The sequence below is a fragment of the Engystomops pustulosus genome, chromosome 4, assembly GCF_040894005.1.
Source record: "Engystomops pustulosus chromosome 4, aEngPut4.maternal, whole genome shotgun sequence".
Taxonomy (NCBI): Eukaryota; Metazoa; Chordata; class Amphibia; order Anura; family Leptodactylidae; genus Engystomops; species Engystomops pustulosus.
In genome coordinates this window covers 219,711,204-219,733,619 of record NC_092414.1, presented here as the reverse complement: position 1 = coordinate 219,733,619, position 22,416 = coordinate 219,711,204, and the positions used below count along the sequence as shown (strand labels likewise).

Below are 22,416 nucleotides of genomic sequence, written 5' to 3'. Positions count from 1 at the left end.
TGATTTAGGCGCACCCTGCTCTACCAAAGGAAACTGCACATAGTGTAATTTGCATTTTTTTGATAAATGTGGGCTATAGAGTTCCCTCTGTGTGTAATGACTTTTTTAAAACTGAATTGCTAAAAAAAATAACTTTTTGCTTTTAAATAACAACACGTGGGGAATGTCTTTCACTTTGGAAAGTAAAACCTCCAAAAAAACTTTTTTTTAGATCTGGAAACAGAAAAAACGAAACCAAATCTTTACATCCAAACATTTCAAAAAAGTGGATACTATTTGTGATATAGACTATGAAGATAACGTTCTCTTCAGACAACAAAAGAGAAAAACTGCACTGAGGAAGACACTTTTAAGGCACAAGCAGCCGTCCTAAAGAAACGCTCTTTGGGGAACCAATTGGAAACAAAAAGTCAAAAACACTTGCTGATTATCTCCACAAGTGTCGTCATCATGAACTTCAAAGTTTAGCTTCCTCTGACCAATAGAAGAAATAGGTGGTACAATTAAACCATACATAGTACATAATCCCCAGCATTGCACACACATGCACTGACGTGATGAAGCGCCCGTAGCTGTGGCTCAAAACGCATTGGGGCAGATTTACTTACCCGGTCCATTCGCGATCCCACGGCGCATTGTCCGAAGCTGATTTCTGTCATGTGAAAGCCAGCACAGATGCGCCACAATCTGATCGCGTGCGCCAAAATCCCGGGGCAATTCAACGGAAATCTGAAATATTCTGGAAACCTGACGAAAATGTGCTTTAAAAATGAATTAACATGTGGAATTATATACTTAACAAAAAAGTGTGAATCAACTGAAAATGTGTCTTCAAAGTAGCCACCTTTTGCTTTGATTACTTGGCATTAAAGAGGTAGTCCCTTGAAATGGTCTTCCAACAGTCTTGTAGGAGTTCCCAGAGATGCTTAGCACTTGTTGGCTGTATTCCCTTCACTCTGCAGTCCAGCTCACCCCAAACCATCTTGATTGGGCTCAGGTCTGGTGATTGTGGAGGCCGGGTCACCTGGCATAGCACCCATCACTCTCCTTCTTGGTCTAATAGCCCTTACACTGCCTGGAGGTGTTTGGGGTCATTGTATTGTTGATAAATAAATGATGGTTCAAATAAACACAAACCGGATGGAATATCAGCGGCTGCAAGATGCTGTGGTAACCATGCTGGTTCAGTATAAATCCCAAACAGTGTCAACAGCAAAGCCCCCCACACCATCACACCCAACAGTGTCACCAGCAAAGCCCCCCACACCATCACACCCAACAGTGTCACCAGCACAGCCCCCCACACCATCACACCCAACAGTGTCACCAGCAAAGCCCCCCACACCATCACACCCAACAGTGTCACCAGCACAGCCCCCCCACACCATCACACCCAACAGTGTCAGCAGTAAAGCCAGTTTTTGTAGAGATGTGTCTGCTGCTAGATCTCTGTGCGGCAGTGACCTGCTCTCTAATCTGAGCTGCTGTTACCCTCTGATTTCTGAGGCTGGTGACTCAGGTGAACTTATCCCCCACAGCCGAGGCGACTCTTCTCCTCCACGGCAGAGGTGACTTTTATCCTCCGCAGCAGAGGTGACTCTTGTTCTTCCTTTCCTGGGACACTTCTCATGTCAGCCAGTTTCTTTGTAGCGCTTGATTGTTTTTGCAACTGCACTTTCAAAGTTTTCCAATTTTTTGGACTGACTGACCGTCATTTCTTAAAGTAATGATGGCCACTTATTTTTCTTTACTGCATTTTTCCTGTGCATAATACAAATTCTAACAGTCTATTCAGTAGGACGATCAGCCGTGTATCCACCTGACTCCTGCACAACACAACTGATGCCCCAACCCCATTTATAAGGCAAGAATTCCCACTTATTACCGATTTGCGGCGAATTGCCCAAGGATTTTGCCGCATGCAATCGGATTGTGGTGCATCGGCGCCGGCTTTCACGTGACAATAATGGGGGGTGGGGAGTTGTCATCGGGAAACGACGGATTCTGAAAAACCGCAGAATTTTTTTTTAAAATTGTGTCGCAATAATAGCACTCACATACCCCGCAGCAGCGACACCTGGTGGATATCGGGCGCACAACCTTAGTGAATCCCGTCAGAACCCGAATCAGCATCGGAGAATGTGCCGCTGGATCGCGTCTGGACCAGGTAAGTAAATCTGCCCCATTATATAATTGAGCCCCTAGATCTTATATCAGCCATGAAATGGCCATAAAATGGCTGCCTATATTAGGGTCTCTCTTACATGCTAATGGATTCCTGAGGCTTAAAAAAAATAAAAAATAAAAAAACAAAAAGAAAGAAAGAAAACAGCATGAAGCACTCATACTCCAGGGTTGACCTGGAGTGGCTATACGTCTTTTTATGCAATTTTTTTAAATGTTGCTGTGCATAATATCTGACTTTTAGTGCACCAAAAGCTACCAGAAAACATTTGATAAATGTCCTCTATCAATTTATCCATACTGCATAAAAAAGAATCACAGAAAAATAGAAACATCTAAAAACTAACTTTTAACAAATCCCTTTAAAAAGAGCAGACAGACTGTCTCCAAATAGACAACCAACATATATATAACAACGCTAGTTAAGTCCTGGTACCTGTTAACTTTTATGGAAAGGTCTCCATGCCAGGACATTAAATGGTCAAGTACACTATTTTCAGTATCCTATGGTATAGTCACCACAATAGGATACATAAACTCCTGGACCCACTTAACCCTTCCAAAGGCAGTCCCCGGGTTATCTACAAGATTGGCTCTGTAGGTTTGTTCTTAGGTTGGATTTGTATGTATTTCGGAATGGGTACATTTTATAGTAAGTGTAACACAAGCCAAATTATTTTTTGGTCCTTGTTGCAACTGGATTTTGAAATTTGTGGTTCAGATAATAATGATTGACAATAAAGTTTCATTGCAGACACCGAACAGTTGATCATTGCAGCCGTGGACTAAACTAAAGTAATGTATTAGCATCTAGAGAGCTTCACCAGGGGTCACAGTGGGGAGAGAGATCTGTCTGTAACTAGGGGTCATCTGTAAGTTGGGTGTCCTTAAGTCGGGGACTGCCAGTATTTCTTTCCATGGTGAAGTAAGAATACTTCTACATTGTTATAGAATTTCAAGGTTTATTTCTGAACGATCACAGATGGACCAGGTCAAGAGAAGAAAACAGTTCCGCTTGTAGAATAGAGAATAAAAATAGCAATAACAATTGATCTCATCATTTTCACATAAAAATAAGACCTTTATATTTTTTAGATGCATTTTTTAAAATGAAAACAGAATGTGAACGATGACATATATATGAAATTCCAACAATCCCCAACTTTTGGGTTCAAGATTTGCACCAATAATATGAACATGGAAAACCTGCCCTACAATCCTACACTTAAAATCTTCAAACCTGTCATTAGGGGAGGAATTCCCTTTTTGATCCGTATGAGGCAGTTAGGGAATCAAGGTCATGTCCCCTGCATCTGGAGCACTGTCCCCTCCTATTCCTGGAGAATGTGAGATAAAGATCAGCTCGTGATGAGCCATGATTAAGGATGGCTAGTCCGTCCGAAACGCGTCAGCGTGACATCCCTGCTGTGGATTTTAAATATGTGCCTAAATAAAGAATAATGAAGTGTTCCTGACTTGGCTGGACATTGGACTCTCTTTCCTTCTCCTATTCCTACCTTGACCATACACTTCTCTATCAGGTGAGCAAGAGATTCGTCTTGGGAGAAGAATGAGGCGAAGAGGAGAAAAGGTTTTTAGAAGGACATAGCAAAGCTCTAGCTGCTAAGGACACATCAGAGGTATAACAACTACATTGTAAGCATTATGGAAATAATGCAGGTATGGTGGCAATCACAGGACATTACTCTCCACCATGCTGCCAGCAGATTATAAAACTTAGTGGAGTTGGTTGAATTGCTTTACAATGAGTAATGTTGGACTTTACTGCCTCCATGTGGACGTCTCTGCAAACTTCGATCTGCTACCACATATCCTAAGTGGGAAACATAACCCTAGCAACATGTGCAGAGTGAAGAAAGAGACATTGTCAGTCCACCATCAGATAAACCCAGGACAAGAGCTGCAGCTTCCACAACTGTACACAGCTCCATCCCAGCCTGCATCTGCTACCAGGTTGGGGAACCATACCTGAGGACACCTCTCCATGACCACTCCAGTACCAGTTCTGCTGTGAATCGTTTAGGCCTTCGTTTGCTGTTGTTCAATAAAGAACCGTGAGTTGATTTGTACAACGTTGCCTCCGTCTAATCCCTGGATATGGCTGTATACCACCACTGGCTCCCTATCTATTACCCAGGGACATATCTTACAGACATTAAGGGGTTGCCCCAGGGAGAACCAGTACATCAGCCTCTCCCTCCATATTTCTTGCACACACCACCTGCTGGAGACCTGCCAGGCTGTAGGACAGCCCTCCGGTCCCCATACCAAGCACCGTGACATCAGCGTGCCTAGGCCGCCACCCCCAGCCACTCCGGTATTCTGGTCCCAAGAAAAGGCTAAGCCCCGGTGGGGGATGTTGCACATGACATGGAATAATCTTTTTTTTTCAAAACAAATAGACTCCCAACTGTGGGCAGAACAGTTTTTACTACATCTTCTAATAAGAGAGCAGTTTTCCCATTCTGGGATGGCTTCAAAGACTACCTACATCTGAAAAGAAGGTACGAGAAGGCAGTGTCTATAAGGAGAATTGATTCCTTCCTGACATACAAAAAAACAGTAAACAACTTGGCACATTTTCAAGAAGTTCAACACAAATTTGTCAAATATGATGACCGTAATCAAGAGGCTTGACATTACAACCTACCCATGCAATATTAAGCAATGGTTCATAAGGGAATTTTGGGAGTGTTTCCCTTTTTATGGTTAGAGAAGAACAGGAGATCCTGCAAATCAAGTCTGATGCTCTGACACGTTATAACCTACTTGGCTTTGATTTGTTCCTAACTTTTGGGATACTGAAATATTTGTGTAGAGCCGCTATGATATCATGATTCCTTAGACTGTATATGATGGGGTTTAGCAGCGGAGCCACAATGATGTATAACAGGGAAACTACTTTGCTGACATTTTTTGAATTGTCCTTTAGTGGAAACAAATAGACACTTATCAAGGTCCCATAATAGGTGCAAACCAAAACTAGGTGGGAACTACAAGTGGAGAAGGCTTTCTTTCTTCCTATACCTGTAGAGATCTTTATGATGGCAAAAGATATCAGGATGTAGGTGACAACTATAAAGATGAATGGAAGGACAATGACAGGAACAGAGAACAGGACAGCCTGGACTTTCACCATGGATGTGTCTGAGCAAGAAAGATCTAATATGGGGGATAGGTCACAGAAGAAATGGTCAATGACATTAGGTCCACAGAACTGAAGCTTGTAAACTAAAACGGTGATAATTAGTGTTATGAGGAATCCGATGAGCCAAGGCCAAAAGGCAAGATTAAGCTGGAGACGAAGGTCCATGATGGAGATGTATCTCAAGGGGTTGCAGATAGCCAGGTAGCGGTCATAGGACATCACTGTGAGCAGGAAGCATTCAGAATTGGTAGATGCAGAGAAGATATAAAACTGTGTCATACAAGCCGTAAATGAGATGGTGTCACCTTCTCGGATGATGACCGACAGCATTTTCGGAACAATGTTGGTAGATGATAATAACTCAAAAGAAGAAAGCAAACTGATGAAAAAATACATAGGAGTGTGGAGACATCGATCGATCGTCACTATGGAGATAATCAAGAGGTTTCCTATCAAAGTCCCAATGTAAATGGAGAGAAAGAGGAAAAAAAGGACATTTTTCAGATTATGAATGTTGTGAAATCCAAGAAGTTGAATCTCAGAAATCCTGGTCTGGTTTCCGCCATTCATCTTAATCGGCCGATTTCTCCACAATATCTGATAATAAAGATAAATATTTTGGTCAAAACTGCAGTGAGCAAATTCAAAATGGCGGATATTTACAGATCATCCATAATAAGGTAGACTGGTGGCAGACCAGTCCTACTCACATGCTCCTTAGCATTTTGTCTACAAAGAAATGTGTGGTTTTATGCAAATTAGTTTGAGGCCCTCCTTCATACGTCACCGTGGAGTGACTCTTCCTTACTTGTACTGACCCTTGTTCCCTATACTATGGGACAAACCAAGCCAATCAAGACTTAATGAACAGTTACTGTAATGATCCCTACCATAATACATTTATATGTCATTTATTATTATTACTCTAAAATAAAATACATTCCATTATAATCCTTTCACTGAGGTCAAGTTACTGGTCATCCTATGCAAGGATCATATGGTTCTATCTCCACGCCTCCATATCATGGACCAAGATCCAACCTGCAAAATCTCTGAACCAAAGCAAAATCTATGGAAAATCAAAATCTAAGGAAAAATAGAAAATTTAAAGATTGTTGAATCAAATATTGCATAAACCAGCTACCAAATCTTATCTATACATCCATAAATTATATATCTTATCTATACGTCTTACGGTATATTCATATAGTGTTACAAGATGTATAATGTCTGGGATTGGTATTAGGTGACCGGTAGCCCCTGGACTCCTGCATGTAGCTCCTCGTATTCTTAGGGGTTACTATACCCATTTCATATCTCCAAGTCGAACAACATCGCTGCCAGAAGCTGCGGGTGCCAGATGTATATTACAGCTGACACCCGTGGCTAACACCCGAGATCAGAGATTCCTCTGATCGCGGGTGCTAAACCCTTACACGCCGCGGTCACGCTGACCATGGCGTGCAAGAGTATGCTTCACTAGATCGGACCCACCCGGCCGCTTATGGGGGGGGGGTTCGCTGCTCCGATGGCAGCCCTGGGGTTTACCAGTGCCCTGGGGCTGCATGCTCCTGTCTGGGAGCTGGGTCCTGCCTCCTAGCAGGATCCAAGAATCTGCCGCACCCTGCACATTGAAAGGCACACTGCACTTGTAACAGACTGCGCTACTTCTGATAAATCTGGTCCAATGCTCACAAATACCATCATAAAGCGCGGCTGGTGTAAAAGCTGGTTACATGATGGCAGCAAACATTGTAAAATCAGCACAAACCACTGTCCCACTCTCTGCCTCTCCAGGCTGTCACTATGGTTATCACCTACAGAACCTGGAATGATGTAAGACACATATGACTGATCACATGCTACCAGCATCACCACAAGGTCCAGTAACCCATTAATTGCTGCCAGTTATAAGTCAGACAATGGGGCCAGAAAACTAGTAAATTGGACTGGGTAGGAATAAGAGGGAGGTGTGTGTGTGTGGCAGAGATTAGTGTGTTCATGTAAATGCGTGCGGCATTGCTGGTTTGAACATGTGTAGTAGAACTGAGTCTGTTCTTTAAATGAGTGACCTTCACTCAATCCAGAGGATTTCCCAGCTCAGAGCTGGACCATGAACATGGATGAACATTGACGCCTGACATCCATTGTGGACCAGAGTGCTGAAACCTCAGCTTAAATTTTTTTTTTTAATTAACTTTTCCAGTTAGTATGCACCTGCATTAATATTTTAATATTTGAGCAAAACTTAAAGGGTATATACAGTTTTGACCATACAAAGCTATATAACCATAACTATGTGCATTATTCCTTTTTTTTTTTTTTTTTTTTTTTTTTTTATTAAGTAAATACAATCTTTACAAATAGGTCAGTTAGAAAAAAAAATGCAGAATACATAGGAAACTTCTCAGACAGAAAAAACATCTGTTATACTCTTAGAAAATATCATACATTATCTGCACAATTGTCAAACTATCAACCTTAATATACAGAATTATAATCCCCTTTTTTTTTTTTTTTTTTTTTTTTTTAACTGCTATAACAATATTAACTAACATATACCATATAATATATGCACAAAACCGACCCATCCCCTCCCCCCACCCCTTGCCCGTGCTGGAGATGAGAAGGGAGTACCAAACAAAGAACAAAAAAAAATTTAACTAGTTTGTCCCTAAGTACCCATCCAATGGGCGCCCTGGGGCAGAGGCAATACTATGTTCTCCATTACTCCACTGGGCCCATGTCAAATTCAATCTTCTACCGTTCCCATAACGTCTCTCGTATGCGCATTCATACGCTCTGGTACGTAGCACAAGATTCGTCCATTCTTTCACCCCTGGTGCTTTATCGTCCTTCCAATGCCTGACTAAAATTAGTCTGGCAAGGAAAAAAAGCTTCAGCACCAGGTCCTTTTTTATTCTCGAGTCTATCGAGATCGGCAACAGGCCCAGCAGCCCCAAAGTAGCCACTCGTGGCAAAGACAGTTGAATCTGGCTCTCTATTATCTTAAAAATTTCCTCCCAATATAGGCTAATCCTTGGGCAATCCCATAAAACGTGTAGGATGTCGGCGCTAGTGCTTTTACACCTATTGCAATTAGAGTTTTGGCTTACACCGATTTTAAACATCAAGAGTGGAGAAAAATAAATTCTATATAAAATATTAAGTTGAGTGCATCTATAATTTAAGTTAATCGTGGATCTAACCACATTCTTATAAATATCTCGCCATTGTGCCGCTGTGATAAAACCCACCTGGTTTATCCATTTTGTTTGACTTATGTGACTAAAATTCTGATCAATATTAGATCTTATCAAACGATAGATCGTGGACATTCTCAAAAGTGAAGCCTCTAACCCTACAATTTCCAAACAATTACCTCCCTCGTGTATCGTGAACTTAACGTGATCAATTTCCTTACTAACGGCGTGAGCTAATTGACAATACCTGAAATAATCTTTTTCTTCCAAATTCCCCTTCCTACACCAAACCTGAAAGGAGGGCAACCCCCCCTGTTCTCCCAAGTGTTCCAAAGAATAAATCCCTTTCCTTCTCCAGAATCCGACATCCTCCATTTTATTAAATTCTACAAAATTAAGATTGCCCCATAATGGGGTAAATTTGAATCCACCCTTAATCCCATATAGCCTCTTAAAATCTCTCCAAGTATTCTCCATCAAGATCGCCAAAGGGAGTTTTTTTATTGAGTAAGCTTTCAGTTGACCAGACTCCAATAGGGAGAGAATAGACTCGAATCTACACCCCACCCGAGCACTGAGCACCTGAAATAGAGTGGACCGTTTATTTTCCAGGATGTACTGTAACTGTGCCGACAAATAATAGTGGTACAAGGAGGGGAGCGACACTCCACCCTTCTCCCTGTTAACCATTAGTGTTTCCTGTTTAATACGCACCCTTTTCCTCCCCCATACCATTTTATTTATAATCGCTCGAATAAGTCCAAACCATTTCTTATCAATCCACCTGGGAGAGTTGCATAATACATATAACATTTGGGGGAGCAAAATAGTCTTAGTGAGAACGATTCTCTCTGCTCGATTTAAAGGTAGCGTATTCCATGTATTAACCTTGTTTTTCAATTTTGCTAATAATGGAGCGAGGTTCAGAGATATAAATTCCTCCACGTTTGAAGTAATCTTCAAGCCCAGATATTCGCATGACGATGAAATCTTTAGATCTATTTGAGTTAGGTTAAATTGACCGTCGCTATCAATTGGGACCAGGATAGATTTGTGGGTGTTAATCTGGAAACCTGAAAACCTTCCAAACTCCCCTATCACCTTAAGCGCCTTGGGGACTGATGTATTAGAGTCTTTTAAACAAAGCAAGATGTCATCCGCATACAACATAATCTTGTCCTTTGGGCCAGCTATTCCTCCACCCCCGATCTCCCTATCAGCTCTAAGTTTTATTGCTAATGGTTCTATAAAAAAAGCAAATAATAGAGGAGACAGGGGGCATCCCTGCCTAGTGCCCCTAGACAATACAAAAAACGGGGAGTATTCTCCATTTACTCTAATACTGACCCGTGGGGCCCGATAGAAAAGTTTTACCCATTCCACAAATCTTACACCGAGTCCAAATCTGGACAAGACTTCCCAGAGGAAGTCCCACTCCACCCTGTCAAAGGCTTTAGACGCATCCAATGACAGAATGGAGCGGGCCACCCCCTGTCCCAACTGAAGGGTAGCAAACAACCGTCGTATATTGGTTTTACCCTGTCGGCCTGCTACAAAGCCGCATTGATCTTCATGTATAAGTAATGACGCACATTCTTTTAATCTATTCGAAAGCACTTTAGCCAATAATTTAGCATCAGTGTTAAGAATAGAAATCGGCCGGTAAGATTCTGCCTCCAAGGGGTCCTTATTTTTTTTTGGTAACAGAACTATGCATGCCTCGTACCAAGAATCAGGAAGTCTCCCCGTTCTCTGTGCCATCTCCCAGATCTCTACTAACAGGGGAAGGAGGATCGAACTGAATCTATTATAGATTTCTAAAGGCAGGCCATCCAACCCTGGTGCGGAGTTTCGTCTAGAGGATAACAGCGATTCCTCTAGTTCCGAAATAGATACTGGCAAAACAAGCCTATCTGCTTTCTCTGTCGATAGGCTAGGGAACTGAATATTATCTAGATAGTGACCTATCTGCTCTGATGTCACCTCTAAATCTGAGGAATAGATTTTTTGGAAGAACTGGAGAAAGATAGCGCCAATCTCCCGAGCATTGCTGGTTACTTCGCCGAAAGAGTTTTTAATACTGGCTATCCTATTTGATTCCTGTTGTTTCTTAACTTTATACAAGAGCCCTTTTGAAGGAGAGCCGCTTTCGCAGTGTGATTTTTGATCGAGGAAAAATAACTTCTGCATAGCCTTATTAGCGATGCATCTATTATACTCCTCTTGTGCTTTATTAAGCTTATCGAGTGATTCTTGCGAACTGTTAGCCTGATATTCCCTTTCATTTTTTTTGACTTCCTCTTTCAAGCTCCGCTCTTGTCTAGCCCATTGTTTTCGAAGAAAAATAATTTCTGAATTTATTATCCCTCTAAGGAAGGATTTCAGAGCGTCCCAGATCAATCCCATATTATCCGTGTTCCTGTTGGCAGATATAAAACTACACATTTCTTTCTTAATTTTATCTTCATCTGATAATAAAGACAACCAATGCGCGTTAAGTTTCCAGAACCTAAGAGTCGGTTTAATTGGGGCAGACAACTCTAGAACCAGTGGGGAATGGTCCGAAACGGACCGATTATCATATCGGATTTTCCGTACCCAGCCAATAGCATGGTCATTGGCCAGGGCCAGATCAATCCTAGAAAATGAGTTATAAGAGCGATTATAACATGAAAAAGCAGGCACATCACCATTTAAAGACCTCCACACATCCAGCAAACCTACTTCCTGACAGAACCTGGCGAAGGGAGTGTCCCTTGCAGAGGTATCTAGATGCATCCTTTTCCCCAATCGATCCTTCTTCTCTGACATAACGGAGTTGAAGTCCCCTAGGGCCAATACGGGACATTCTCCCACCTTCTCCAGGAACCGCATCAACCTAATCAACACATCGTATCTAAAAGGAGGTGGGATATATACCCCTGCTAAAACGCATTTAATACCTTCTAAAATACCAAATAGAAATACAAATCTCCCCTCTGTATCACACAAGTAGTCTAGGACCTGGAAGGAGATTGACCTATGAACCAAGATGGTGACCCCTCTAGAAAATGATGAAAAAACTGCATTATAAACATGATTGGCCCATCTCCGATCTACTAATGCTAAGGAGTCTTTATCCAAATGTGTCTCCAGCAGAATCACAATTGCAGGCAATTGCTTGATAATATAATCAAAAATAATACAGCGCTTCAGCCGGTCTTTCAGCCCTCTTATATTCCAGGATATTACCCTAGTGCCCATTGGATAAGGTAAAAGGAACAATTAATACCCCATCAACAACTCCAGCAACACGGCCACCCCCCCACCCATTCCCATTCAACTGTCCTACCATGGTAGAACTCTTCCTACTTAGGCCACTTACCCGCCCACATCCAACCCCTGCTCCCCCGAACCTGACCTAAAAAGCGGGAATGCCCATCTATAACATACGGGTCAAAGTCCCTTAAGATCAAGCCAATCCGACACTTGGTCTGGCGTACTGAAAAACTGGGACTGACCTTGAAAAATTACTTTCAATTTAGCCGGAAACATCAATGAATAGATAATACCCTTATCTCTAAGCCTTTTTTTCACCTCTAGGAAACTTTTTCTTTTCTCTAGGGTATCCCTAGAGAAATCCGGATAGAGCGATACTTTTGCACCTTGAATTGATAGATCTTTTAGGTCGCGAGCTCTTCGTAGTATCGTATCCCGATCTCTTGATAATAATGTTTTACATATAAAGGTCCGGGGGTTATTACCAGGCGGATAGGGCACTGAGGGAATTCTATGGGCACGTTCAATATCAAAGTTGGGGGAAAGATTTTCCTTCCCTATTCTCTCCAGTAACCAGTCTTTAATAAAAGTGACGGGATCTTCTCCTTCGGCCTTTTCTGGTAACCCTATAACCCTAAGGTTGGCTCTCCTAGAGCGATCCTCCATATCGGCCATTTTCCCTTTAAGATTCTTATTTTCCCTTTCAGTAGAGGAGATGGCTTTTTTCAACGTACTTAACTCTTTCTCGATATTAACAATTTTGTCATCTGTAATTTTCTGTCTATCTCTGACCTTGCTCACCTCCTGTCTGAGGAGGGAAACGTCCCCTCTTAACGCACCCACTTGCTCTGTGAGGTCGAGAATGGCAGAATTGCAGGTTTTTATTGAGTCTAAAATCTCTCTAAGCATAGCTTTCTCTTCCCCTGCTCCTACCTCCTCCTCCTCCTGTTCTACAGCCTCTAACGCTGCAAACCTCGACCCTTGAATTCTATTTTTAGGGTCCTGACCCTCTAGTTCAAGGTTTTTCTGTGTTGTCACACCGGTACGAGTTTTAACTGAGGGGGACTTCCATAATTTGTCTAGTTTGACAGAGTTATCCCCTTTGGACCCCCCTTTCTCTTTCTCCCTAGGGGGTGTTGTCCCCAGGGATTTTCTTGCTGCATTCTTAGGTGGCATTATAGAAGATCTATAAGCAATTATCAATACTGCCAATCCGTAACAATAAAAATGCAATACATACAGCGAATGTAAAACACCAGACTGATAGAATTAAATCTATGTCAAAATAGCATACAGATTCAATGTTATCTCTTGTACAGTCTCTACTATACTCCGTACAACCTATGGGGTTAGAAGAGAAATAGCGATAGACTGAAGATACAAAATAGTTGGTTAATAAAGAGTAAATGCAGATCATTAATACACTATTGTCTCTTAGAAAAGATCGCCAATCCAAACAACCTATAAGTCTACTTAGAGGAGCATTAGTACGAGACAATAACCCATATAATGCAAGATGGTTAGTGGCAGATGATTGCTGTCGGTAACACAGTTCCAAATATAAAGAATTAGCTTAAGAGGCGAAAAAAGTTTAACAGCTGCTATTAGTTCGGCAGCGCAGGCAAGTTCAGTTAGTACCAGTTAGTAGGCCATAATAATGGCAGGTGAAGCAAAGCGACAGGAATAGCATGAGCAGATACATCTCACCCCTCCTGCAGACTGACTCCCGAAAGGCTCCAGACGGCTCCACCAATCCAGCTCGGCATAGCAGAAAGCGGAGGATAACCAGGAAAGAATCAGGAACAAAACAGGGTGCAAGATCCGGACATCTGGCCGCGCCGACACCAAGGGGAACCCCCCGGCCCCACCACCTGGGCAGCAGACCTTGGGGTCCCTACACACCGGTCAGCAACTCGTCCAAGATCACGGTCCCGCCCCGTATCCTGACCTCTCAACGGACCTCCGAATCGTTCACCCTCGTGGACAGGAAGGGGGCCATCAGCAGACGACCCAGCCGAATCACTGCCCGCTCAAAGGAGCAGCATCTGGACAGCCGGAGAACAGCGGAGTTCCTGTGAGGCAATTCCACGGCAGCCGGAGAACAGGGGAGGAGGGACACCGGAGTGGCAGCAGTGCCCCGAATCGCAGGAGCCAAAAGACCACGGCAGCGGAGAACCTCTACCGGCGTGCCCGCCCGTCCCAGCTAGATTGGCCAGGGCTTGGGGTCACGGAACGCGATCCCCCATCGTCGGTACTCGGCGTCTGGGCTCAGCGCTCCGGCCGGCCAGGGAGAGCAGGTAGGGTTGGCGGGGCGGCTGTGCAGCGTGACGTCGTTACGTCATGCCGTTACACCCCCACCTTTGATGTGCATTATTCCTAACAGCACAGACTGCAACCTCTCCCCTCTGCTCTGAGTCACTGATGTAGCAGTTTCTATTTGAAGAATGCTGCAGTTACTCAGAGCACAGGGCAGAGGGGAGATGCTCTGCTGTGTTCAATGAAGAGATCTTACACACCAGTGCCCTGTATTTCTCACAGCCCTACTGTTACTAGTGACCCACACAAAGGTATCTTTACACTGATCTCAGGGGATGCTACCTAACACCATCCACAATATTACATGGTCAAGACTGATGACAACGTCCCTTTATGTTTATTTCCATATAAGAAGGTTTATTGTAAACCAATTGTGATATAAGGGGGAATGACAAAGGCCACACACAATATGAGGGAAAGATGAAAGGGGTAACATTAAGAGGGGCAAGATGAAAGAGGAACACAATATGAGGGGGATGATAGGGGCCACAATATGAGGGGGAATGAAAGGGAGCACAATATGAGGAGGAGATAATAATATGAGTGATGCTGGGAGAGGCACAGATTGCCTTTAATGAGAGGTTCTGCTTCTTTATAGACCTTAAGGCAGTATTCACATGATGTGACTGAATTGTGCTTTGAAGCACATTTGGTATAACCTCTCCCTGAAAGCAAATGTGTTTAAACACTTAAAAAACAAACAAAAACAAAAACAAAAACAATTGTTGCTACTTACAAACGTTTAGGTGTAAACACATATGTGTTCAAGGAGGCATTTTTCTGGATGCATTTGAAATGGTTTCAATTCGCGCATGGCCTTATGCATCGCAACATTTTGGCCTGTCCTAAATACGTGCATTCAATGCTCTCATGTAGCAGCAGGCGGGCCCCCAGAATTTATGTTTTTTACGTGTGGGCTCTTAGTCCCCGAGTCCCAGCCAACTTACCTGAGCTTGAATGTGGTGAAGGACTTTGTAAAACCAGTTTCATAGAATAATGAAGTTAATATAAATATCTATGACACATTAGGTGCATTAACATTGTACTATTTATTCAATATTATAAGAAAAAAATGTCTCAAAAATCTTCTCGTGTCACGTCACACATATTTGGACACATCCAGCAAGAGCACAGGTAAAGGAGGACACCTCCGCACCATGATGACGACTGGAAGGGTTAATTGAACGATAAATAATAAAAAAGTAGTTAAAAAAAACCCCATCGGCACAGAGAAGAGAGATTCCTTATAGAGATAGAAAACGCAGGGGGATCATTCCCTTAGACAAGTCTTGCAGATTTTTTCACCATTTTATGTGAAGAAGAGAAATCTCAACGAGGTTCATATAATTACTATCAGTATTTAATAGATAGGATGGGCGAGGGGCATCGGTGTATCCCACAGGAGGTGGTCGTCATCACGTGGCAGGGTCATGCCTGATCTCTGTCATCCCGGCCGCTGTGTTGATGCTGGCGACATCTGGGTGGCAGCTGGAAACACATCATAGGCACATTCAGAAGCTCAGGCCCTTATATAATGATACGGAGCCGGAGAATTCCCTGTAGGATAACAGCTGAGCACCAAGGATCTAACAAAGATACAGACAGAATAATGAGAAATCTGATCAACCTGATAATGATAAGAATGAAGATAACCCAAAATGTCACTATGTTTACTCTAAATAAAGCTAGAAATTTTTTAAAATATTTCTGTTTTACCATTCGGAAAGCCATTATACAGCACACGAAATGTGTTATCAGGATTCTGACCCCCGATAACACACTGACCCATAGTAGTAGCCATTGGGACATTTAGCAGAAACATGATACAAATGTACCTCTAATGACATATTGGGGCACATTTACTAAGAGTCCGAATCGCATTTTTCCATCGTGTTTTCCGAATTTTATCATTTGGCGCACGTGATCGGATTGTGTCGCATGAAAAACGTGGGGGCGTGGCTATCAGAAAACACAACGGATACGGAGAAATCGCGCTATATATATTTTTTTTTAAAGTGTCGCTTGACACGCACTTACATGCACCAGGAATAGAATGGTGAACTCCAGCGGACCTCGGTGGACCTCGGCGCAGCAGCGACACCTGGTGGACATCGGGCGCACGAAGACCCGAATCCTCCTTGGAGAACGCGCTGCTGGATCGCGTCAGGACCAGGTAAGTAAATGAGCCCCATTATATTCATATTACAATATGGTAATGACTTAGGAATCAGTCGTGTTTATCATAATCAAATGTTACAAAACACTGTGACGATGTTGGTGGTGTAATGTCCCAGAGTTGGGTCATTTTGAAACTTTAGTCTGGGAATCTTGCTGGTGTGGACTCTGTAGGCCTGATCAATGTACTAGGCTCTGTAACTCAGAGCTCCAGCTGTCTAAGGAACACAACACAGCTTTCCCAGGTTCAGATCCCCTAGAAATCTCCCTATTGCATAGTATTGTGTAACAATAGCACCGCCCAGTGCTAGAAATAAGTACAGTGTGCAATATTTTTATATGTTCTCTTTTTGTTTATAACAGTGTATCTTTACCTGATGTAATGCAGGCTGTTCATTGGTCAGCTCCGTGGAACTTTCCAGAGATGAGATCTAGAGTTTATAAATATAGGATCAGCTCTAGGGTTCTGGTTGTTTGTCTTATGCCATCTGTCTGCTATAAAGAGAGAGAGCCTGCTGATCTTGTGCTGCAGATGCAGCAGAGCCAACATGGCTCCTAGGAGAATCATCCAGACTAGCAGACCACTGGTCTGCAAACTAAGGTCTGTAATTGCTAATTGAGTTTTTTATCATCCCTGTTTCAAGTATGAGTCCCTGGCTAAACCTCTACCAGCACGAGACCCCCCACTTACCATATACTGGGACCTTTCACCCACACCAAGAGTGCCCCAGGGTAAATCTTGTTACCACATGGCCTCCCCCTCTTCTTGCTTCACTGTACTGGCCCTGACTGATGTGGGTGAGGCCTTCACTAGTACTTTTGCTACCGTGACATCCACAGCTAGGCTGTAACCAAGCCGGCCACTCCGTTCCTGGTTATATCTGCCCCCATACACTGTAAGCCCCCAGGCAGGATATTGTAGTGGTACCATAATGTAGCATTTTTATTTCCAACACACAATATGGTACTGACTCAAGGGTTGACCAGTATTACCATCTCCCAATATGGTGCTTCCCAAAGGGGTTTCCAGTGATTTAGCCAGAGAAGACTCCATGCAGTAATGTACCATATAGCATATTTATTCCCAATGACGCAATATATCTACAATACAGTATGATTCATATAGGGAGCAAAAGACATCCCAGACACCAGTGAACAAAGCCCTGAAAGCACTTCCGATTATTTTCCCCAATCCACCACCTTCACACCAGGGAGGCATGAAGGGGTGTTAAGGCGGGTCACAGCCGGCCAGAGGGTTGGTGGGGCTGGCAGGGAGTAAGCTGGTATGGGGCTTTTCTGTCCTTGCTCCTGCGCACTCGCTGGATACATCAAGAGCCAGGAAACTCATGTATTTGCCTGTGCCGGATCAGCGGCTCTTGCGTCGGCGTATGATAAATAACCCCCTTTGTCTCTATAATAACACACTATTACCATGTCGCAATATTCTAAATACAAATAAGGGATGTGGTGGTGCCATAAAGAACTATAGGTCAATACGACAATGGGGCAAATTAGACATTTTTTGGTACCATAACAGATTTTAACCCCTAATGACATTCTTCAATCATGATTGACCTAACTGGTATTTGACCGCCCCATAGTATACTTTATTCCCTCATTACAAATATGACAATAACTATGGTTACGCTGCGATATTGAGGCATCTTGCTGTTTGATGATCCGCTTTTACCTTAAACTACATTCTGCAAGACAGATGAAATATGGCACTAACTAAGGGGCGTTCTGTTCAACTTTGACCCTAAACAAATACTTCTGTTACTAACATTATGAAACAGCATGAAGAGGCAATCAACATCACCACAATAAAGGGGCAATACTGGGGATAGGCCAAGGGCACCCCTCCATTCTTCAATTGTACAGCGATTTTGCTGTCAATTTTGGTGAAGAATTGGTTGAAAGTCATTAGTGATGATTAGATCCTTCATATAAAGGAAAATTTACCATCTACATGTACATGACATTTTTTAGAAAATCTCTGCGACCTGCTAAGATTTAAAAACGATGGCCCACATTTACTAAGCAGTCTGGGCCAGAATTTGCCAGAAACTGGTCGCACATGTATTTAAGAAATGTCTGCACTAGTGTTGTGTCAGGGCTGCACTATACACTCTGCAACACAGTGGGGCAGATTTACTTACCCGATCCATTCGCGATCCAGCGGCGCCTTCTCTGATGTGGATTAGGGTCCGGCCGGGATTCATTAAGGCTGTTCCTCCGACGTCCACCAGGTGGCGCTGCTGCCCCGAAGTTCCCCGGAATGCACTCAAGTTCACCGGCCTATTCCTAGTGAAGGTAAGTGCAAGCTCTGCGACACTTTATTTTTTTTTAAAGGCGGCGTTTTTTTCCAAATCCGTCGGGTTTTTGTTCGGCCATGCCCCCCAATTTCCATTGCATGCATGCCAGCGCCAATGCGCCACAATCCGATCGCGTGCACCAAAATCCTGGGGCAATACAGGGAAAATCGTCGCAAATCGGAAATATTCGGGTAACACGTCGGGAAAACGTGCATCGGGCCCTTAGTAAATGACCCCCAATGTGCACCTAAAGGGGCACCCCAGTGCATATTCACACCGGAAGTCCAACAAGAATGTGTTGCACTACCATTAAACTGAGTGCACCAGGAAAAAAAAATGAGTCCACTTAGTTTAAGCATTTTGGCCATCTGCAGGGTGCAGTTTGCCTGACTATTGTTAAATCTGGGCCAATGTGATCATCATCATGGGTTATGTAAGTTTACAAGTGAAATTCAACTAGGAGAAAGACAAGGTGCAGAGTAAAGAAGATGAAGAGGAACAGGCTAGAGATAGAGGAAGGCATGGAGGTGCAGACTGGAGAAAGAGGAGGGCATGGAGGTGCAGACTGGAGCTAGAAGGGGGCATGGAGGTGCAGACTGGAGATAGAGGGGGGCATGGAAGTTCAGATAAGAGATAGGTGGGGCATGGAGGTGCAGACTGGAGATAGAGGGGCGCATGGGGCGGCAGACTGGAGATAGAGGGGCGCATGGAGGGGCAGACTGGAGATAGAGGGGGCATGGAGGGGCAGACTGGAGATAGAGGGGGGCATGGAGGTGCAGACTGGAGCCCGAAGGGGGCATGGAGGTGAAGACTGGAGATAGAGGGGGGCATGGAGGTGCAGATTAGAGATAGGTGGGGCATGGAGGTGCAGACTGGAGATAGATGGGGGCATGGAGGTGCAGACTGGAGATAAGAGGGGGGTATGGAGGTGCAGACTAGAAATAGGTGGGGCGTAGTGGTGCAGAGCAGAGATAGATGGGGCGTTGAGGTGCAGACTGGAGATAGTGGGGGACATGGAGGTCCAGACTGGTGATAGAGGCGGGCATAGAGGGGCAGACTGTTTAAGGGGGGAAACACAGAGGTGTAGATAAGAGAAACCCAGAGATATCAACAATATTGGCCAAACAGGGAGAAGGCAGATGGATGGTCCACCATGGACATATGCTTGTTGCTGTTGGTCGTCTCAGCAAGGTTGTCTCAGCAGCTTTGTAGACTCCTAAACTAATTTAAAAGCGGTGAAGCTCTTTCTCTGGTGTTAAGTTTATTGAAAAACAATGTTATTATTATATTTATTATTTTTAAAAAAATGATTAATATTTTATTTTTTGTTTCTTGTTTACTGCAGGTTCTCTATTACTATATTTAGTTCAGGTGGTGAACACAAAGAACACAAAGAATACGGTAATTCAGTAATTCTGTTCTCCCTGTGGTTTTGTTATACAGTTAGAATACAGAGACATCATCCGCTCATTAGTGAGGGTATAATTGTAAATTAGCCGCCCTGGGGGTCTTGTTATCTGGCTCCATCCTCTGATGTGTCATTAAACCTGTGGGATTTCCCTGCCTCACATTTGTTACCATGTTTTTTTAGTATCACATTTGTGTTACTTCATAGAATCCATTATCCAAATCTCCTCTGAACATGGCTGGTATAACGTCAAAATTAAAATATTGTAATACCGTATATAATTGAGTAAAGCACAAAACATGTGCTGGAAAACCCTAACTCAGCTTATACCTGGTCCTCTTCTTTCTTTCGATGCTTCGTCTCTGGGTCCGCCACCGCATCCACCATGAAGTCACCTGCCAGCTGACATCACAGTGTGTGCAATGGCAGTGCATGGGGACCCAGAGATGGAGCCAGAACATCAGAAGAAAGAAGAGGACCTGTGGGTGGGAGGGGGGTTGTGCATCACCAGAAAAATGAGAACATAGTTTTTTATTTTATAGGTTGGTCATATTTGGGGCAGGGGCTAGCTATATACCAGGGGCATGAGCTACTGGCTATATACTGGGGGTCATGGGAAACCTCGCTATATACTGGAGGACATGGGCAGACTGGCTATATACTAGGGGGTATAGGCTGCCTGACTATATAATAGGGGTCATGAGCTGGCTGGTTATATACTAGCGGTCCTGGGCTGGATAACTATATACTAGGGGCACGGGTGGGCTGGATGACTATATACTGGGGGCAGGGTGCTGGGTATATACTAGAGGGCATGGGCTGGATAGCTATATACTAGGGGGCAGGGTGCTGGCTATATACTAGAGAGCATGGGCTGGATAGCTATGTACTAGGGGCGTGAGTGGGTTGGATGGCTATAAACTGGGGGCTGGTAATTGGCTATCTATATACAGGGTGAAGGCTGTGTCCATACAGAATGATCAATAGGGAATCAGACTTCCTGAAGAAAGAAGTTAAAAGGGGTCATTTATCTTTATTTTTCCTTCTGTCTTTTCTGAGGCATTTTTTAACACATTGCAATTTTTGGGGACATTGGGGGTCATTTACTAAGGGCCCGATTCGCGTTTCTCCGATGTGTTACCCGAATATTTCCGATTTGCGATGATTTCCCCTGAATTGCCCTGGGATTTTGGCGCACGTGATCGGATTTTGGCGCACCGGTGCCGGCGTGCACGCAATGGAAATTGGGGGGCGTGGCCGAACGAAAACCCGACGGATTCGGAAAAACCGCCACATTTAAAACAAAAAATCTGTCGCGGAACTTGCACTTACCTTCACTCAGCCCGAGCCGGTGAACTCCAGCGCGTTCCGATGCTTTTCAGTGCAGCAGCGCTGGTGGACGGCGGAGGAACTACCTTAATAAATCCCGTCCGGATCCGAATCCACCGCAGAGAACGCGCCGCTGGATCGCGAATGGACCGGGTAAGTAAATCTGCCCCATTTTGTTTTTTGCCGGACATTTGTTTTTGGTCAGTACGACACATTTATCTTCCATTCCAGATGTGCTAAAAGTCGCAAATGACATTTATCATATAGAATTGCCTAAAATTTGTGACATTTTTTAGTGCAAAAAACTCCACGCAAAACTATATTTAAGGAAAACTGAGAAAATGGAAAGAAGTGACTTGAGACAGTTGTGCGACATTTTTGAGACATTTGTAACTAATGACTGAAAAACAGTTGTGATAAAAAAAGAAAAATTAGCAAAAGTAACAAAAGTGAGTTTGATAAATTACAAAAAGGCGTAGATGGAAAAAAGAAAGGAAAATAGTTGTACCCAATAGTGTATGGACCTACTAAAACGAGGTCATCATGAAGTGGTTTATGCAATTTGATAAAAATGTGAGTAAGAACCGTAAATTAGTTTTGTTAATGTAGCTGAGCGGCAATAGATCATTGTGTGATGTGTCATCCGGATCCTCCACTCTCCAAATGTTGATACACTATCAAATGTAAAAACATCTAACATGGTCAGGAGAGTGGTCTCTGTCAGAATGTTTAACTCCATGGAATTTTCAGTAAGCGGTGGGAAGACCTTTGTGTAGTAATATTGCCAAGGCCTATAATGAGTTCTGAGGATGCTCGGGATGTCTTGGGGCCAGATTTATCATGGACATATACAGCATATACACACATACATTGAATGCACACCACACACTCATACAGCAAACACCCAATAAAGCAGATTCTGTGGGCATGTACTGGCCGCTAGGGATCTCAAATCCCCTGTAAGAAAGCACTTTGAGTATGCGATCCAGTTGTGGTCTCTCCATACAGGAAAGATATGAAGGAGTTGGAGAGAGTTTAATGATGAGCAACCGGGTTCCT

At 43.4% G+C, this 22,416-nt stretch overlaps 1 protein-coding gene across 1 annotated transcript; it reads right to left on the bottom strand.

Annotated features, from left to right (window-relative positions):
• Nucleotides 1-4,963: 4,963 nt before the first annotated feature.
• Nucleotides 4,964-5,923, bottom strand: LOC140128648 (putative olfactory receptor 1F12P). The gene has a single exon (XM_072150346.1). It carries the CDS (start codon nucleotides 5,921-5,923, stop codon nucleotides 4,964-4,966), a length of 960 nt encoding a protein of 319 aa, XP_072006447.1.
• Between the last annotated feature and the right edge of the window lie 16,493 nt (nucleotides 5,924-22,416).